Source organism: Ipomoea triloba, chromosome 15 (genome assembly GCF_003576645.1).
Source record: "Ipomoea triloba cultivar NCNSP0323 chromosome 15, ASM357664v1".
Classification (NCBI taxonomy): domain Eukaryota; kingdom Viridiplantae; phylum Streptophyta; class Magnoliopsida; order Solanales; family Convolvulaceae; genus Ipomoea; species Ipomoea triloba.
The window spans coordinates 9,987,511-10,004,404 of record NC_044930.1 but is presented as its reverse complement, the minus strand read 5'-3'; the positions used below and the strand labels follow the sequence as shown (position 1 = coordinate 10,004,404).

General features: G+C 33.0%; 2 protein-coding genes across 3 annotated transcripts in view; both read right to left on the bottom strand.

Moving 5' to 3' along the window:
- The window catches only part of LOC116005663 (receptor-like protein 43), a 14,918-nt gene extending 4,902 nt beyond the window's left edge, over window positions 1-10,016 (bottom strand). Inside the window, exon 1 of the mRNA XM_031245908.1 lies at window positions 9,760-10,016. Coding sequence (XP_031101768.1) covers window positions 9,760-10,016 — 257 coding nt within the window. The remainder of the gene's footprint in view (window positions 1-9,759) is intronic.
- A 1,958-nt stretch (window positions 10,017-11,974) lies between these two features.
- Window positions 11,975-16,493, bottom strand: LOC116006058 (protein NRT1/ PTR FAMILY 8.3-like). Of its 2 annotated transcripts, XM_031246316.1 has the most exons (5): window positions 16,391-16,493; window positions 16,135-16,240; window positions 15,273-15,490; window positions 12,989-13,527; window positions 11,975-12,895 (listed from the first exon to the last, which is right to left on the bottom strand). In XM_031246316.1, the coding sequence occupies exons 1-5, from the start codon at window positions 16,445-16,447 to the stop codon at window positions 12,091-12,093; spliced, it is 1,725 nt and encodes a 574-aa protein (XP_031102176.1). In that variant the 5' UTR covers window positions 16,448-16,493; the 3' UTR covers window positions 11,975-12,090. The 2 variants fall into 2 exon arrangements, with proteins under 2 accessions (XP_031102176.1, XP_031102177.1); XM_031246317.1 differs by lacking the exons at window positions 15,273-15,490; window positions 16,135-16,240; window positions 16,391-16,493 and adding an exon at window positions 14,080-14,847.
- Window positions 16,494-16,894: the final 401 nt, after the last annotated feature.

Here is a 16,894-nt window from a genome sequence, read left to right as displayed (position 1 = left end):
CCTCCCCCCCCCCCCTCCCCCCCTTTCCCCGAGTTTTTAATTCCATCAATTTTAGGAAGAAAAAAGATAGTCTTGAGACAAAATTACCCCTCACTTTTTTAATCTAAAATTGATACATGACCTTCCCTTCTAAATTATAGTGTGTATTATTCTTCGACTTCCCTTTGTGTATGTTCATTTAATTTAAATCTTTATATGCAACAATTATTCAAAATTTGCATTCTTTATATGTTTATTTTAAATTTTTAAAAAAATATTTTAAGTGTTAATATTGTAAGTCTTTACACTTTAATAGTTAACACTTTTTTTTTTGAATACTACTAACTCTATTACAATGCAGTATCTGTTCATAACTACTTTCTCAACCTATTGAAGCACAAGGATCAGTATTGCCTCCACTGAGGCTTCAACCCACCACGTCCCGTATAAAGGGAAGGGTTTGATGCCACTAGACAATGTGCATTTTGGACTTTATACTGCTTTTTCCCTCTCAATTCCCATGTATACCCAACATTGAAATTGAAATTCCCAATAATTTTATTCCTACAAACCAAACACTGGAATTTAAACTTCCTTTATTCCCGCATTATTCTTTTCCCATGAAATTGTAATTTTTTATCCACCTAATTCCTTCCCTCTTAAAATTCATAAAAACCTTTAAAAAAAATTTTTTTTAAAGTCAAGATTGAATATTCCCCATAAATTCTGCAAGTTTCCTATATTTGTCATAAAATTAATTTGAATACGAGGAAAGGTCTTCAAGATTGGTTAGCAAGCCAATTTCATATGAAATACTCCCATAGAAGGAATTGTTATAAAGCCACAAGTATACAAGCTTGGTCCAATTGGAGAAAATATTTGATGAAATATTACTAGAAAAACAATTATTTGATAAATTAAATTCAACCCTGACAACTTTGTCAAAGATGACAAAAATGAAGACAATGCTCCAAAGAGTGAATATTAACTTAGATTTGTGTACGGTACAGGAAGGGGAAAATATGTACCGTATTGAAAATTGATGAGCAACATTTACACCACTAATAATTCAGGGGTGACATTGATAATTGACATATTATGGAGAGGCATAAATTAAAATTTTTCCTTTTTTACTCTTTACCGTAAAAATAAATATGAATGCCAAACTATAATTATTCTAAGAATACATTGATCTTCTTTGTTTGACCTTTCATTGCTAGTTTGTATGTTTCTTCTTCAACAAACTTTGTAATGAATTCTGGTTTTCTAGTTACCAGCATGAGACTTGACAAGAATAACCCAAAAAGAATACCACAATCGTATCCTATTGCCACAACTTTTAATGTAAATCTTCTCAAAAAACTAGAATCATCTTTTTGGTGGAGATCCTTTGGTGCAGGAAGTTGTGGTGTCATGCCATTCTCACAACCTCGTGACAAAGGCTTTCCTTTGAATCCATCATTCCCTTGATATGAATATGTATTGAATTGTTTGTCTTGAGGTATGCATCCCACAAGCTTATTATGGGTAGCATTGTCATTGTCTAAGTTTTAATTTCTTAATTCTCTTTTGGGTAGCATTGTTATTGTCTTCATCGTCAGTACTCGCCATCTTCTTTTATATTAGTAGTGTGTCATGCACAATTGGGTTACTGGTGATAGCATAGAGGGCATCGTCATGCAATGAGATTATGATGCGGGAAGTTGTGGATTTGCCTTGTTGTGTATATGACTTGGATCTTAGTTGTACTATGAACACTTGATCTTGCAAACGCATGTTGATATTTGGCCGTGGTAGTTTTTTCCATACATGTTTCATGTGTTGAGATATGTGTTGTAGATTCTCATGTGAATGTATTCAACAAAATATTAATATTTATTATATTTGTAAAAGGTTCATAAGTAGTACATCTTGTTTTAGTTTCATAACTTGTTTATTTGATAGAAAAAACTACTCAACAATAGATATTGTTATAATAATATTGTAAAAAATTAATTTACAAATTTATTTAGAAGTTTTCGTGTATTGATAAAATTTTGAAAATGATATGTAAATTAAACTTGTTCAATTAGAGCCAGTGGGATGTCAACATTGTCAAAACTACTCTGTTAAATGTTATGATGTCCAAATAATTAAATATGGCTCTTTTATAGACAAGTACTAGCTAGATCCTAATTGATACATGAGAATGGGATGATGGCATTTCCATTTTCCACTGTACTGCTCCGTATAAAATGGTGAAGAAAAATGGTACATTTCTACTAATACAATAAATATAAGTCATTTTAAAAATATTATCATCATACAATTCACAGCTCCGTATCAGATGAAAAATGATATATTTCTACTAATACAACAAATGAAAGTTATTTTCAAGATGTTCTTATCATACACTACATTTTCTTTTTTTTTGACAAGTCATACACTACATTTGTGGTAGCAATTTTGGAATTTGGTTAGGATGGAAGAGAGACAAGAATTTATAAAAATTGAAGTAGGTAGGTTCACTTAATTGACCGTTTCTTTGGTAATGACTAATGAGTAATGGTGGCCTCCCATCCATCATCAATTCCATATGTCCGAATCACAACACAATTACGCATCTCTAGGTACTATTCTGTTGGGGAAGATTAATGTTGACATTAATGTTTTTCGGACTTCAAATTTTATTAAGTTTTAAAATTATATTAAAAAATATTTCTACAGTTATTGGTTTTAACTATTGTTTTTCACATTTAGTCTCCTAATTAATGTAATAATATTATTTTGACTATTTATTACTTCTTGAATTATTAGCAATAATAACAATGTCAATAATCTCGATCATTCTCTAAACCACAATAATAGTTTAGATTTTGGATCAACAGGTTATAAAAGTCTTCGCCCTTTGGGCAGGGACTTCCTCCACATGGTGGTCGTCATTATGCCATGGACCAGGGTCCACCTTGCAAGGTGGACCCACGTTTATGTTCACAATTTTATAACTCTATGTTTATAATTTCATAACTCCATGTTCACAGTGTTATAACTTCGTGTTCATAATTTCATGTTCACAATTTCATAGCTCTATGTTCACAATTTTATAACTCTATATTCACAATTTCATAATTCTATGTTCAACAGTATCAAAACTCTATGTTCAATAGTATAACACAATTTTTGAATCTATATAATAAAATTGTGAATATAGAGTTCAAAAGTTGTGAATATTGAATAATGTAATTTTGTATATTGAGTTCTAATTTTGTGAACATAGAGTTCTAAATTTGTGAACATAGACTTGGATCCACCTTGCAATGTGGACTTGCGTCCATAGCATAATTTGCTCGTCATCTGATCTAAATCTCGTAATTATTTAATTTTGGGAAAATGGTCAAATAGGCCCCTAAACTTTATACGAAAAGTCAATTAGGCCCATAAACTTTTAAAAAGTGCAATTGAACACATTAACTCACAATTTTGAGTCATTGAAGCCCATTAACCGGTTACCTTACCTGTAAGTGCCGGTAACTACACACTTGACTCGCCACCTCAGCTTTGCTTTGTATTTAGATTGCCACATAGGCTTAAATTAAAAAAAATTACAATAAAAAAATTAAAATATAATTTATATGGTCCACGGTCCACCACTAGCGCAGCCGTATTTCTCCAAATTGTACAGTGACCATCGGCTTCCTCCTCCAGCCCTAATCGCACCACCATTAGCGTCGCCTACCGCCGTCCACCACCAGCGTGGGTCCACCACTGTCCTCTACCACCGTCCACCACCGAAATTGTCCGAAATTTTGCAGAAACTAAGTACTGTAATTACTTGATAAAATTACAGGAATCTTTTGAAATGACTGAGAACAGAATGAATTGAAGCTTTTGTTTGGCCTAACTCTGTTTTCCAGTAGAATCTTTTGTTTCTGGCAATTGAATCTCAATAGTTTACTTCATATATATAAAGCAAATTGCAGATTTTGATGACTTAATTGTTAAAGGTTTTAAAATGTGCGACTTGTGGAATACAGCTATCTTGTGCTGGTAGGTAGTACTGCTTGTTATGATGAATTAAACTGAGCAAATTCCTCCTTTGTTTTGGAAGTCAATTTTGACAAACTTTCATGTCAGGCAAAACTTGACTCTTTTATCATTGAAGATGTTAAACTAAAATTTCTGCAAAGTTTTTTTGCTCCTGGTGTAGGCACTTATAATTTTATCATTCTTCATCTAAATTGCGGATTGTAAATTGCCATATCTTGGTATGATCTTCCATCTAATAGCTTGGTTCAACGTTCGTTGTTTTAGTTGCTGTGTATTTGTGCAAATTGGATTACATATGTTCTTTTCATATCTGTTGCTTGGTACAATCTTCAAATACAATCTTCAGCCATAAGAGCTTTGCGATGCGTGTGTGTGTTCCCTGATTATTAGCTACCATATCAAAAGCACTTCCAGTCAGTTTAATAAACCAATTATTAGCTACCATATCAAAAAGAAAAAAACGATGAAGAAAAACGATGATGAAGAAAAAGAAAAAAAAACCTTCAACTTTTGGTGGTGGGGCGACGCTGGTGGTGATGCAACGCGCAGTGAAGAAGCCGATGGTGATGGTTGTGCGATTAGGGTTGGATCATATTTTGGTGGTGGAGCGACACTAGTGGTAGACGGTAGTAGTGGACGGTGGTGGAGGACGGTGGTAGGCGACGCTAGTGGTGGTGCGATTAGGCTGGAAGAGGAAGCCGATGGTCACTATACGATTTGGAGAAATACGGCTGCGGTGGTGGTGGACCGTGGACCATAAATTCTATTTTAATTTTATTTTTTTTTAATTTTTTTTAATTTAAGCTTATGTGGCAATCTAAATACAAAGCAAAGCTGAGGTGGCGAGCCAAGTGTGTAGTTACCCGTACTTACAGGTAAGGTAACCGGTTAATGGGCTTCAGTGACTCAAAATTGTGAGTTAATGTGTCCAATTGCACTTTTTAAAAGTTTATGGGCCTAATTGACTTTTCGTATAAAGTTTAGGGGCTTATTTGACCCTTTTCCCTTTAATTTTATACACAAAATTGAATTCATGTCATATTTAAATTTTTTTATTATTATTTTTTAATTATTTTCTTCTTTGTGATAAGAACTAAAATGTCATAATATTCTTAATTTGATTTTTTTTTTCAACTATTAAAAAAGAATTAAAGATATTATTTTTTTACTCTTCATCCTTAAAAGAAAATGTGAACACCAAACTATAATTATTCTAATAATACATTGTCTTCTCTTTGCTTAAACCAAACATTATTTGTTGTAAAATAAATTTTAATTTCCTATTCAAAACTATATTACTTTAAGTAAAACTAGTGTTTTGCATGTGCGATGCACGGACAAAATTATGTTGTTATGAACTTAAATAAAAAATTTGAAAAAAATATAAATATTTTAAAATGTACAATATAAAAATATAGTTGTAATTTCATATATTTGGTTAAGTATCTATTTTCATAGCATATAAAATTTAAATTTAAATTTTGTATAATTAATATAGTCTCTAATTAATCATGTACACATTTAGATAAATTTATAGAGAAACATTTACATAATTAATTTGATTTATTACTAAGTACGTGTATTTCATATATATTATAATTCCAACAATATGAATAATAACTAAGAAAATTATATTTTAAAAAAATGCAAATTTTAATTTTTGTATTAGTAAATTTAAATTCTATTTGGATGTATTTCCTTAATGATTCTATAATACGTCGTGTATGTAAATAATATTTATTAATATGTATATAAGCAAATTTTATAATATAATTTCCGTAATTATAATATATATTGATGGATTTATAATTAAAATAATCACATTTAAAAATTAACAAAATTAGCATTTTAATTTTGTATGATTAATATAGTGCATCAATATAAGTATATATTTTAAAAATTTTCTAAATAGTTATGAACACACGTTTTGTTAATTTTATAATTTCATTTCCTTAAGTATATTTCATATTTTATTACTTATAGTTAAGGAAATGGATGTACAAATTAAAAGAATTTAATTTTTAAATTTGTATGGATTAATATAATCACTAACTATATTACGTATTTAGGCATACTTTTGAATTTTTACTTAAAGAGTATGAGTTTAGACAATTTTAAAATAAATTTTCTTAATGAGTAAGCATTTAACAATTTTATTTTTTGGCGAACTTGACCTGTGAACAATGGGAAAACGTGTTACCACACTCTTATGTAACTAACAATAATTATGTTATTAACTTAAATAAATTTATTTTGAACTCGTAATATTTAAATAATCCATACTATATTAGATTTGAAAATTTTTATAATTTGTCATATTTTATAAATTGTTAGAGTGAAACATAAAAGAAAACTACAAAAAGAGGATTAGACATGTTTGAAAAGAATGACGAATGAGGTATTTATAATGAAATAAATATGCTTATAAAGTTTATATATATATATATATATATATATATATATATATATATATATATATATATAATGTTCAAATTTGGTCGCACCTTCCCGTGCGGTCGATGCAGTTCGCACCACTCAATGTTAGAAATCGCACCACAATGAAAATACAGAAAAACACCATAAAACACACCACACAGCCAAAATAATGCACCATAGCTCCCCTGTCCCTAATGGTGCATTTGCTAACACTGTGTGGTGTATATTTGCATACCTAGTGGTGTGTTTTTTAGTGATGCGTATCTAATGATGCATATTTGTGTGGTGCATTTTCTAACATTGAGTGGTGTATATTTGTATACATAGTGGTGCGGTCGCACGTTAAGGGGCGGGCGCACCTGAACTCTACTATATATACATATACATATGTATACATACATACATATGTATATATATGTATGTATATATATATGTATACATAAATACATATATACATATGTATGTATATATATATGTATACATAAATACATATATACATATGTATACATATATACATATGTATATATATGTATGTATATATATATGTATACATAAATATATACATACATATGTATACATATACATATACATACATATATATGTATACATATACATATTTATGTATACATATATATATACATACATATATATACATATGTATATATGTATACATATGTATATATGTATTTATGTATACATATATATATACATACATATATATATATATATATATATATATATATATATACATATATATATATATATATACATATATATATATATATATATATATATATATATACATATATATATATAGATATATATATATATATATACATATATATATATAGATATATATATATATATATACATATATATATATAGATATATATATATATATATACATATATATATATAGATATATATATATATATATACATATATATATATAGATATATATATATATATATAGGATCGCGTTCAAATGCGTACTGACCGCCCAGGAGAGAAATGTGGACGAATCACAGCGCGACACGTGTCCGGAATGTAGTTGCACCTAACGTTATAACTAGGTGCACGTCATGTTATAACTAGGTGCACATAGGTGCACCCAGGTGCATAAATGTTAACAAGGTAAAATACTTGCACCTGCAAGTGAAAATAGGTGCACACGTGCAAGTAAAATGTATTACAAGTGCAAGTAAATTGTACAATGAGCATCAATACTAAGTGTACCTAATGTTATAACTAGGTGCACTTAATGTTATAACTAGGTGCACATAGGTTGCAACCAGGTGCATGAATGTTAACAAAGTAAATTAATTGCACAAGTGCAAGTAAAATTTATTGCAGAATGTAATACAGGTGCAAGTGAATTGTACAGTGAGCATCAATACTAAGTGCACCTAATGTTATAACTAGGTGCACCTAATGTTATAATTAGGTGCAACCTATGTTAAAACTAGGTGCACCTAGGTTGCACCCAAGTGCATGAGTATTAACAAGGTAAATTACTTGCATTTGTAAGTGAAAATATTTGCGAAAATAGGTGCATGAATATTAACAAGGTAAATTACTCGCACTTGTAAGTGAAAATAGGTGCGAAAATAGGTGCACTTTTAAGTGAAACTAGGTGCACTTTTAAGTTAAACTAGGTGCACTTTTAAGTTAAACTAGGTGCACTTGTAAGTGAAACTAGGTGCACCAAAGTTCCAGTTATTTACGAAAATGCCACCGCGTCATTTTTCTAAAATTGCATCTGATTCGTTGATCTGGACACGTGGACGGTTGTGGAGCGTTCTCATTTCCTACCTGGGCGAGAGTTCGCACGAGAGTGCAACCCTATATATATATATACACATATATGTGCATATACCTATGTATATATATACATATGTATATGCACATATACTATATATATATATACATACATACATATATATATATACATATATATATATATATATATATATATATGTATGTATATGTATACATATATATACATATACATATGTATATTTATGTATACATATATATATACATAAATACATATATATACATATACATATATATACACACATATATGTATATATAAACATATATACATATACATATGTATATTTATGTATACATATATGTATACATAAATACATATATATACATATACATATATATACACACATATATGTATATATAAACATATATACATATATATATATATACATATATATATATATATATATATATATATATATATACACACACACGTATACACGTATATACATATATACGTATGTATATATATACATATATGTATATACATATATACGTATACGTATACATATATATACATATACATATATACATATACATGTATATATGTATATATACATATATATGTATATATATGTATGCATATATATATTAATTTGATTCTATATACTAAAATTAAAAAGAACCATTGTATGCAAATGCAATATTTAAATATAATGCTTAATGTTGAAGGTTGATAGGTGCCAAAGATACCTATAGGAAAGGGTTTAATTGGGACTTAGATGTTATACTTTGATGCCCTTTGGTGGTCAATTCGTGTTGTGAAAAGCTCTAATGTGTCAACTCTTGCAAAACCCTATCACATGTTATGTTCAGAAAGATTTCTTGTAGATTTGAAGGGAACCAAAGGTCGAATGAATAAGCGATGAAAAGCGGAGGAAACAGTGCTGATCCACGTCCCAGTCCACGTGTGGACCTAGGCGTGGAACATATCTAGAAATTTCCACGTGAAGTTCTACGAGCATGGAAGTGACTTAAGTAAAAGATCCACGAGCATTCCTTGCGTGGACGAGTTCGTGGATCAGACCCTGGGCGAGAAGCACGGAATGTGAAGGGGAGAAGCTATTTATGGAGGCCTAGGGAGATATTTGAAGGAGGATAATCTTGGAGAGACGAGTTCCATCATCTTAGAAGACTTTTATAGATTGTAGAGCTAGGTTAGATCTAGAATAGTTGATCTTGGCTACCAATTGAAGATTGAAGAACTTTTGGATTGCATTTACTATTACTTTGGTAACTCTTAGACATTGATTTACATTTGCTTTTAGTTTTCAATTGCAATTTCCTTTTGATTATCAATTGAGCTTTTAGATCTATCTTGTTTTCAATCTCATACTATGATTAGCTAGATTTGATTGGGAGTTGGATGCTCCACACTAGGGATCATGCTTGATTGAATTGAATTATTCCATTAAATTGAAAAATGCAAGTTAGGTTTCATGTGTTCATGTATGGTTGATGTTTGGAGAGATTTGTTCCTATTACAGGCCAGGATAGATAGCAAAGAGGGAGAAAGGGGAGGTTGCAAGATATCGGATCTCCATGAGTCTTACTTGACCACATTCCCGCCCTTGGTCCGGGAGGACAAGACCCGGAAGGAGTGGTAGACCATGTGTTCGACATAATGCCCCAGCCGACTGAGGATATGGGAGTCTAAGCGTGACGCCGCTTGGTGTTGGTGCCGTTAGCTTCCTTGAACGAGGCTTACTTGTGTAATCCCAATTCCACCGTAGTTGCATCATGCATGAGACCTAGTGACGGCATCCATCTCTTCACTTTAGTTGATTGTTTACAGTTTGGATTACACTTGTTGAATTCTTGCACCATGATACTTTCGCTTTTTGTTGATTCTTGCAACTATTGACAATTAACCTCCTATATGCTGCACATTTGACTCAATTCCAATTTGCCATCCTTAGAGAACGACACTCGGAGAATGGATTCTCCGTTTTACACTTCCCACCTCACCAAGAACTACTCAAGTCAAAGGTTGAATGAGCCACGTATAATGCAAATTATATATAATGACTTTTCGTGCAAATTAATGTATACAAATTTATTAAGGTAATGAGTTATGTATGCAAATTTTATGTAATGATTCTATATATACAAATTTATTTATATATAATCAGTTATGAGTTATGTATACAAATTTAACACACCATTTTGCGTACAATTAATGTTGAAGGTTGATTCTATATACCAAATTTAAAAAATAACCATTGTATGCAATTAAGGTTGAATGTTAAATCAATAATGATTTTATTTGGTAAGCTTTATATATATATATATATATATGTTAGACTCTGTTTGGAACTTATAACTTATTTTAAGCTACTAATAAGTTTAAACAAACTTATTTAAATTTAAACAAAATGTTTGGCACTTAGACTCAAAATGTTAAATTTTAATATTTAAACAAACTTATCTAAATTTAAATCTATTTAAATTTTATGAGAAGTTTTTGCTTTTTTAGTCCCATGACTATTGTGGTACTCGCAGAATTGGTCCACGACTTTCAAACTTTGCAATTTTAGTCCACGACTATTGTTTTTGTTGTAAAAATGGTCCTTTTCCAGTCAACATCTCGCCGAAAAATAATCCGACGGATTTTCCGGCAAGTTTTCGTCGGAAAAAAATCCGATATATTTTGTCAATTTTTTGCTGGAAAAAAATTATCCTTTCAAGTAGTATTAAAATGAACATTTACATTGTTGAAAAAAATTAATCTTTCTAGCGGGAAAACATCGATTATGCTGGAAAAACATATATTCTTATTTTGGTAAATTAATTAAAGTTAAAACTCGATTTAAAAAAAATTAAAGTTAAAACTAATTCATTTTTTTACTTAGTAAAATTATGTACAAATTCAAAATTTTTTGGTACTTTTTAGTTTAAATTTAATCTTAATAATATTATTTTTGTTGATCATGAATTTGTATTAATAATTTTGAATTTGTACTTAATTGGCTAAAAAGTAAAAATAATTAAAGTTTTACCTTTAATTAGTTTAATTAGTTTTAATTTTTTTTTTTAGTTAAAATAGTCAATCACATATACATTTCAAATAGCTTTTTTTTTTGAAAGCACATTTCAAATAGCTTAATTTGCTCCAAAGTCCAAATATCTCACTGCCATAATGCTCCAAATTTCAAATAGCTCACTGTCAAAATTAGAATATATGTTTTTCTGGCATAATCGATGTTTCCGTGCTTGAAAGATTAATTTTTTTCAACAATGTAAATGTCCATTTTAATACTACTTGAAAGGAGAATTTTTTTCAACAAAAAATATGCCGGATTTTTTTTCCGGTGAAAACTTGCCGGAAAATCCACTGAATTTATTTTCCGGCGAGGTTTTGACTGGAAAATGATCATTTTTGCAACAAAAACAATAGTCATGGACCAAAATTGCAAAGTTTGAAAGTTGTGGACCAATTCTGCAAGTACCACAATAGTCGTGGGACTAAAAATGCAAAAAATTCATTTTATGAAGATGTCATTTTTAGTCTTTCTACCTTTATCAGCTTATCAAAAAGCTAATTTTACCAAACACTTTTAAGCATAATCAGCTAGCTTAACAACTATTCAGTTTTCAGTTTCTAGCTTATAGCTACCGTTACCTTTTCAGCTAGGTTTGCTATTCAGTTTTCAATTTCTAACTTATAGATTTTCAGCTTTCAACTACCTATTCAGCTAAGTTTGCCAAAGATGTAGGTACATATATAATCTTTGAGTTTAACACCATAAATCATTTGATATAGATACAAGAATTATAAGAGCACAAAAGGGTGTGCAAGCACAAGTCTTGAAAACACTAAGATACCTGTTTGGATTTATACAACTTGGAACAGATGAGGTATGCCACCATGTTTAAGAAGCCAAGGAAAGCCAAGAGCAAGAAGTAATAATCAAGGTGTCCCTGGTTCAAGTTATCAGGAATCCATCCTGTAACAGATGTGACAACAGTGATCATAAATGAGCTCAAGTAGGCTCCCAGGGAAGTGGTGAGTAGTGCCAATGCAGTCCACAAGCATCGCATGGAATCGGGCGATTGATCATAGAAGAACTCGATCAGCCCGATGGATGTAAAAACCTCGGCAGCTCCCATCAAAAAATACTGAGGCACCTGCCACAGGATGCTCATTGGCACTGCACTGCCCTCGTTCACTAGACCAAGGTCTCGTGCAAGCTCCAGTCGCTTCGTCTCAACCAATGTAGCGCCCAGCATACACAAGATTAATATGAAAATCCCGATGCCCATGCGTTGCAGATCAGAAAATCCCCTTTCGGTCCCAGTTATTTTCTTGGCAACGGGGACGAGGACCCTGTCATAGATTGGGATCCAGACTAGAGTACTGATAATGTTAAAACTAGAAAGCGAGGCTGCTGGAATGTTGAACGAACCGATGGTGGTGTCCATTGTCATGCCCTGCTCTATAGACAGTGTGGGCAGTTGGGCAAGGACAGCATAAAAGACTACTCCAGTAGCCCATATAGGGAACAATTGAACCAATCTCTTCAATTCTTCAACTTGTGTTACAGTACAAAGCCTCCAAGAATCACAATACTCTCCTGATTTCAGTTCAGCATCTGATATTACAGCAGCTTTATCCAGGCACCTGCAAAGCAGAAATTGCATCAAAAAAATCAAGCACATTTATTGCATAACGTTAGCCTCATCATCGAGTGAGCCAAATATCGCTCATATTTACCTCAATTCATCAGTGTGCAACAGTTTTCGGCTTCCTTCAATTGCCTCATAAAGAAGTGTATTATCAGTAGGGACAGCCAAGTTTCGTTTGCGAAAGGATGCAACCAGGACCTGGCACATTCTTGTTAGAGGACTTCCCCCGGGTTTCTGAAATCTGTAAAGGGGTGTGCCCAAAAAGAAACTTGCAATAGCAATGGCCATAGACAGCGTAAGAATGCCAAACCCAATCCCCCACCCTGCATTCTCTTGGATCCATACAATTATAGTACTCGAGGCCAAAGCACCAATGTTGATTGAAAAAAAGTACCAGTTGAAGAAGGACCCCTTCTTAGGCCTTTCTTTTGGATCAGTGTCATCAAACTGATCAGCACCAAATGATGAAACACACGGTTTAATCCCACCGGTTCCTAGCGCTATCAGATAGAGACCAAAAAAGAATACTGCATTCTGGGCAGGAGTAGCAGAAGGGCACACAGAACCCTCACACCCAGCAGGCCTTAAAGCAGGAACAGAAGCTGATAGAGTCAATGTGCACATTCCCTGCAAATGAAGTTAAGTTATAGCCATCTGGGAATGAAGTTAAGTTAAGTTAAGTGCACCCAGCAGGCCTTAAAGAATGAAGTTGAATGTCACATCAGAGCAACTATTTCCAATAATAAAGGGATGAGAAGGGCATCCTCAGCCAAGTTAGGTTGGTCAAGCTATTAACTTGTAACCCAAGTCCGACTTCCAACCCGGAGTGACCTATCAGTCTTCTTAGTTTGAGCCAATAAGCTATGGACAACTTAGGGTAGTTTACCTCCTAACCCAAGTTCGAATCCCAGTCAAGAAGCGGCCTATTGATCTTCTTGGTTTGAGCTAATAAGCTATGGGAACCAAGACTGATTTACCTTCTTGTGGTCCTTTGCTGAATAAGGTCACAGGACAAGGTTTAACCAGTGCACACCCTCAAGTAGTGACTGCGAGTTTTTCTTGTTAGCCAAAAAAATGGCTGAGAAATATATCAAATCTATCAGTGCATATTGAATATTGCTATAAAACTTAGGCCTTTTGAATTTTGATACAATATAAGTGGAATGAAATTATGCATACAATGAAATAAATGGTTGAGAAGGCAGCAATGGTCCAATATCTTCCCCAGTATGCATCTGCCAGGAAAGCTCCAATAAGGGGAGTAAGGTAACAGGTGCCTGCCCAAGTGGTGATGTTTGTAGCAGCAGAGGCATTTCCTTCATGCAAATATTTTGTGAGATAGCTCACAAGATTTATGCTAATCCCATAGTATGCCAACCGTTCACAACATTCAGTACCTGATAACAATTTAAGATTCAACAAGGACATACATGTTACGAAAATAAACAAACAAGACCACTGGTTAGAATGGGAAAATTAGAAGGTATTGGGAGGAGGCCGGTAAAGGGCCAAGTGCATTAATTAGTGGCTAGAGATATTGTTGGGCGGAGACCGGTGAAGAGCCAAGCCAACACCTTGTCTCTTGAAAATGTGATGGCGATTTATAAGGAAATAAAGTTGCGTATTCACTACAAGCTATAGTTTTTTGTGTTTCTAACAGAAGACAGTCTTTGCCCAACGGAACTAGCTCAGTTGTTTCGACGGATCAACGCTTGATCCTAAAAGACGGCAGCTTCTGCCCCACAGGACTAACTCAGTCGTTTCGACTGATCACCTTAAAACCTTGGTCCAGTAGGTAGTGTGGGAAGTCGAATCCCACTGGAACCTAGGGATCATTGGGTGACCTTGATCGATCGGAAGTGATGAAAACTGTTTGTATAGGGGTGAAAACATGAAACAAACTGATGGGGCAATTCGCGATTATCTCCTCCAACACTCTTGTTCTGGAGGTTTATGATCAGTTTAGCCTGAAACCTAATGTATATTAAAAAAAAAAAAAAAAAAAAAAAAAAAAAAAAAAAAAAAAAAAAAAAAAANTAGTTTGAGCCAATAAGCTATGGACAACTTAGGGTAGTTTACCTCCTAACCCAAGTTCGAATCCCAGTCAAGAAGCGGCCTATTGATCTTCTTGGTTTGAGCTAATAAGCTATGGGAACCAAGACTGATTTACCTTCTTGTGGTCCTTTGCTGAATAAGGTCACAGGACAAGGTTTAACCAGTGCACACCCTCAAGTAGTGACTGCGAGTTTTTCTTGTTAGCCAAAAAAATGGCTGAGAAATATATCAAATCTATCAGTGCATATTGAATATTGCTATAAAACTTAGGCCTTTTGAATTTTGATACAATATAAGTGGAATGAAATTATGCATACAATGAAATAAATGGTTGAGAAGGCAGCAATGGTCCAATATCTTCCCCAGTATGCATCTGCCAGGAAAGCTCCAATAAGGGGAGTAAGGTAACAGGTGCCTGCCCAAGTGGTGATGTTTGTAGCAGCAGAGGCATTTCCTTCATGCAAATATTTTGTGAGATAGCTCACAAGATTTATGCTAATCCCATAGTATGCCAACCGTTCACAACATTCAGTACCTGATAACAATTTAAGATTCAACAAGGACATACATGTTACGAAAATAAACAAACAAGACCACTGGTTAGAATGGGAAAATTAGAAGGTATTGGGAGGAGGCCGGTAAAGGGCCAAGTGCATTAATTAGTGGCTAGAGATATTGTTGGGCGGAGACCGGTGAAGAGCCAAGCCAACACCTTGTCTCTTGAAAATGTGATGGCGATTTATAAGGAAATAAAGTTGCGTATTCACTACAAGCTATAGTTTTTTGTGTTTCTAACAGAAGACAGTCTTTGCCCAACGGAACTAGCTCAGTTGTTTCGACGGATCAACGCTTGATCCTAAAAGACGGCAGCTTCTGCCCCACAGGACTAACTCAGTCGTTTCGACTGATCACCTTAAAACCTTGGTCCAGTAGGTAGTGTGGGAAGTCGAATCCCACTGGAACCTAGGGATCATTGGGTGACCTTGATCGATCGGAAGTGATGAAAACTGTTTGTATAGGGGTGAAAACATGAAACAAACTGATGGGGCAATTCGCGATTATCTCCTCCAACACTCTTGTTCTGGAGGTTTATGATCAGTTTAGCCTGAAACCTAATGTATATAAAAAAAAAAAAAAAAAAAAAAAAAAAAAAAAAAAAAAAAAAAACAGCTTCCATACTAAGTATAAAGGGACAAGCTTTCCAGCTTCCAGTATTAGCTTTTAGAACAGGGTTCCCCTTAATGTCAACGGAACCATCTCCTGCATAGCTTTTGCAGTTTTGCGTCTGAAAGGAAAGTGTTTATTTCAGATTGATCATCGATCAGGCTCAAAGACAATAAATTTTAAAGCAATCAAGGAGTGAAAATGCATACATATTTTACACAGAAATGAAATATAGAGAGAAAGAAGCTATGGGTTAAGTTGAAGGTGGAACCTGTGGAAGAAGATGGTCTTCTAAGAGCAGTGTGTCTTCTTGATGAGTCGTCCCCATTACAACACTTTCTGTTTCTGCCTCCAACCAAATATGAATTGGAAAGCCGCCCTGACTAGTTGTACTTTTTTGTCCAAACATCAAAACTTTGTATCACATGCCCCAAATATTATTATAACTCTATTTATTTATAGTTTTGTCAACGATTAAAAAATTAGTAAATCATCAAAAAACCTTGTAGTCAAGCGGTATAACTGTGGTTCATCCAAATGAAAGTTTATAAGTTTGAATTTACTTGAAAAAGTATGTATAGATAGATATTGTATTGACTCCTTGTGATTCAATAAGTCCACAATTAATAATACTTAAAAAAACACCAACCGTTTGGATTAGAGAAATTTAAAATAAATAAATATCAAAGTTAGAGCATCTCTAACGTGCACCAGCTAAGCACAAATACTGAAAAGTACCATTTCTCCTCTCCTTTCCCCTCCTCTCCCCTTCCTC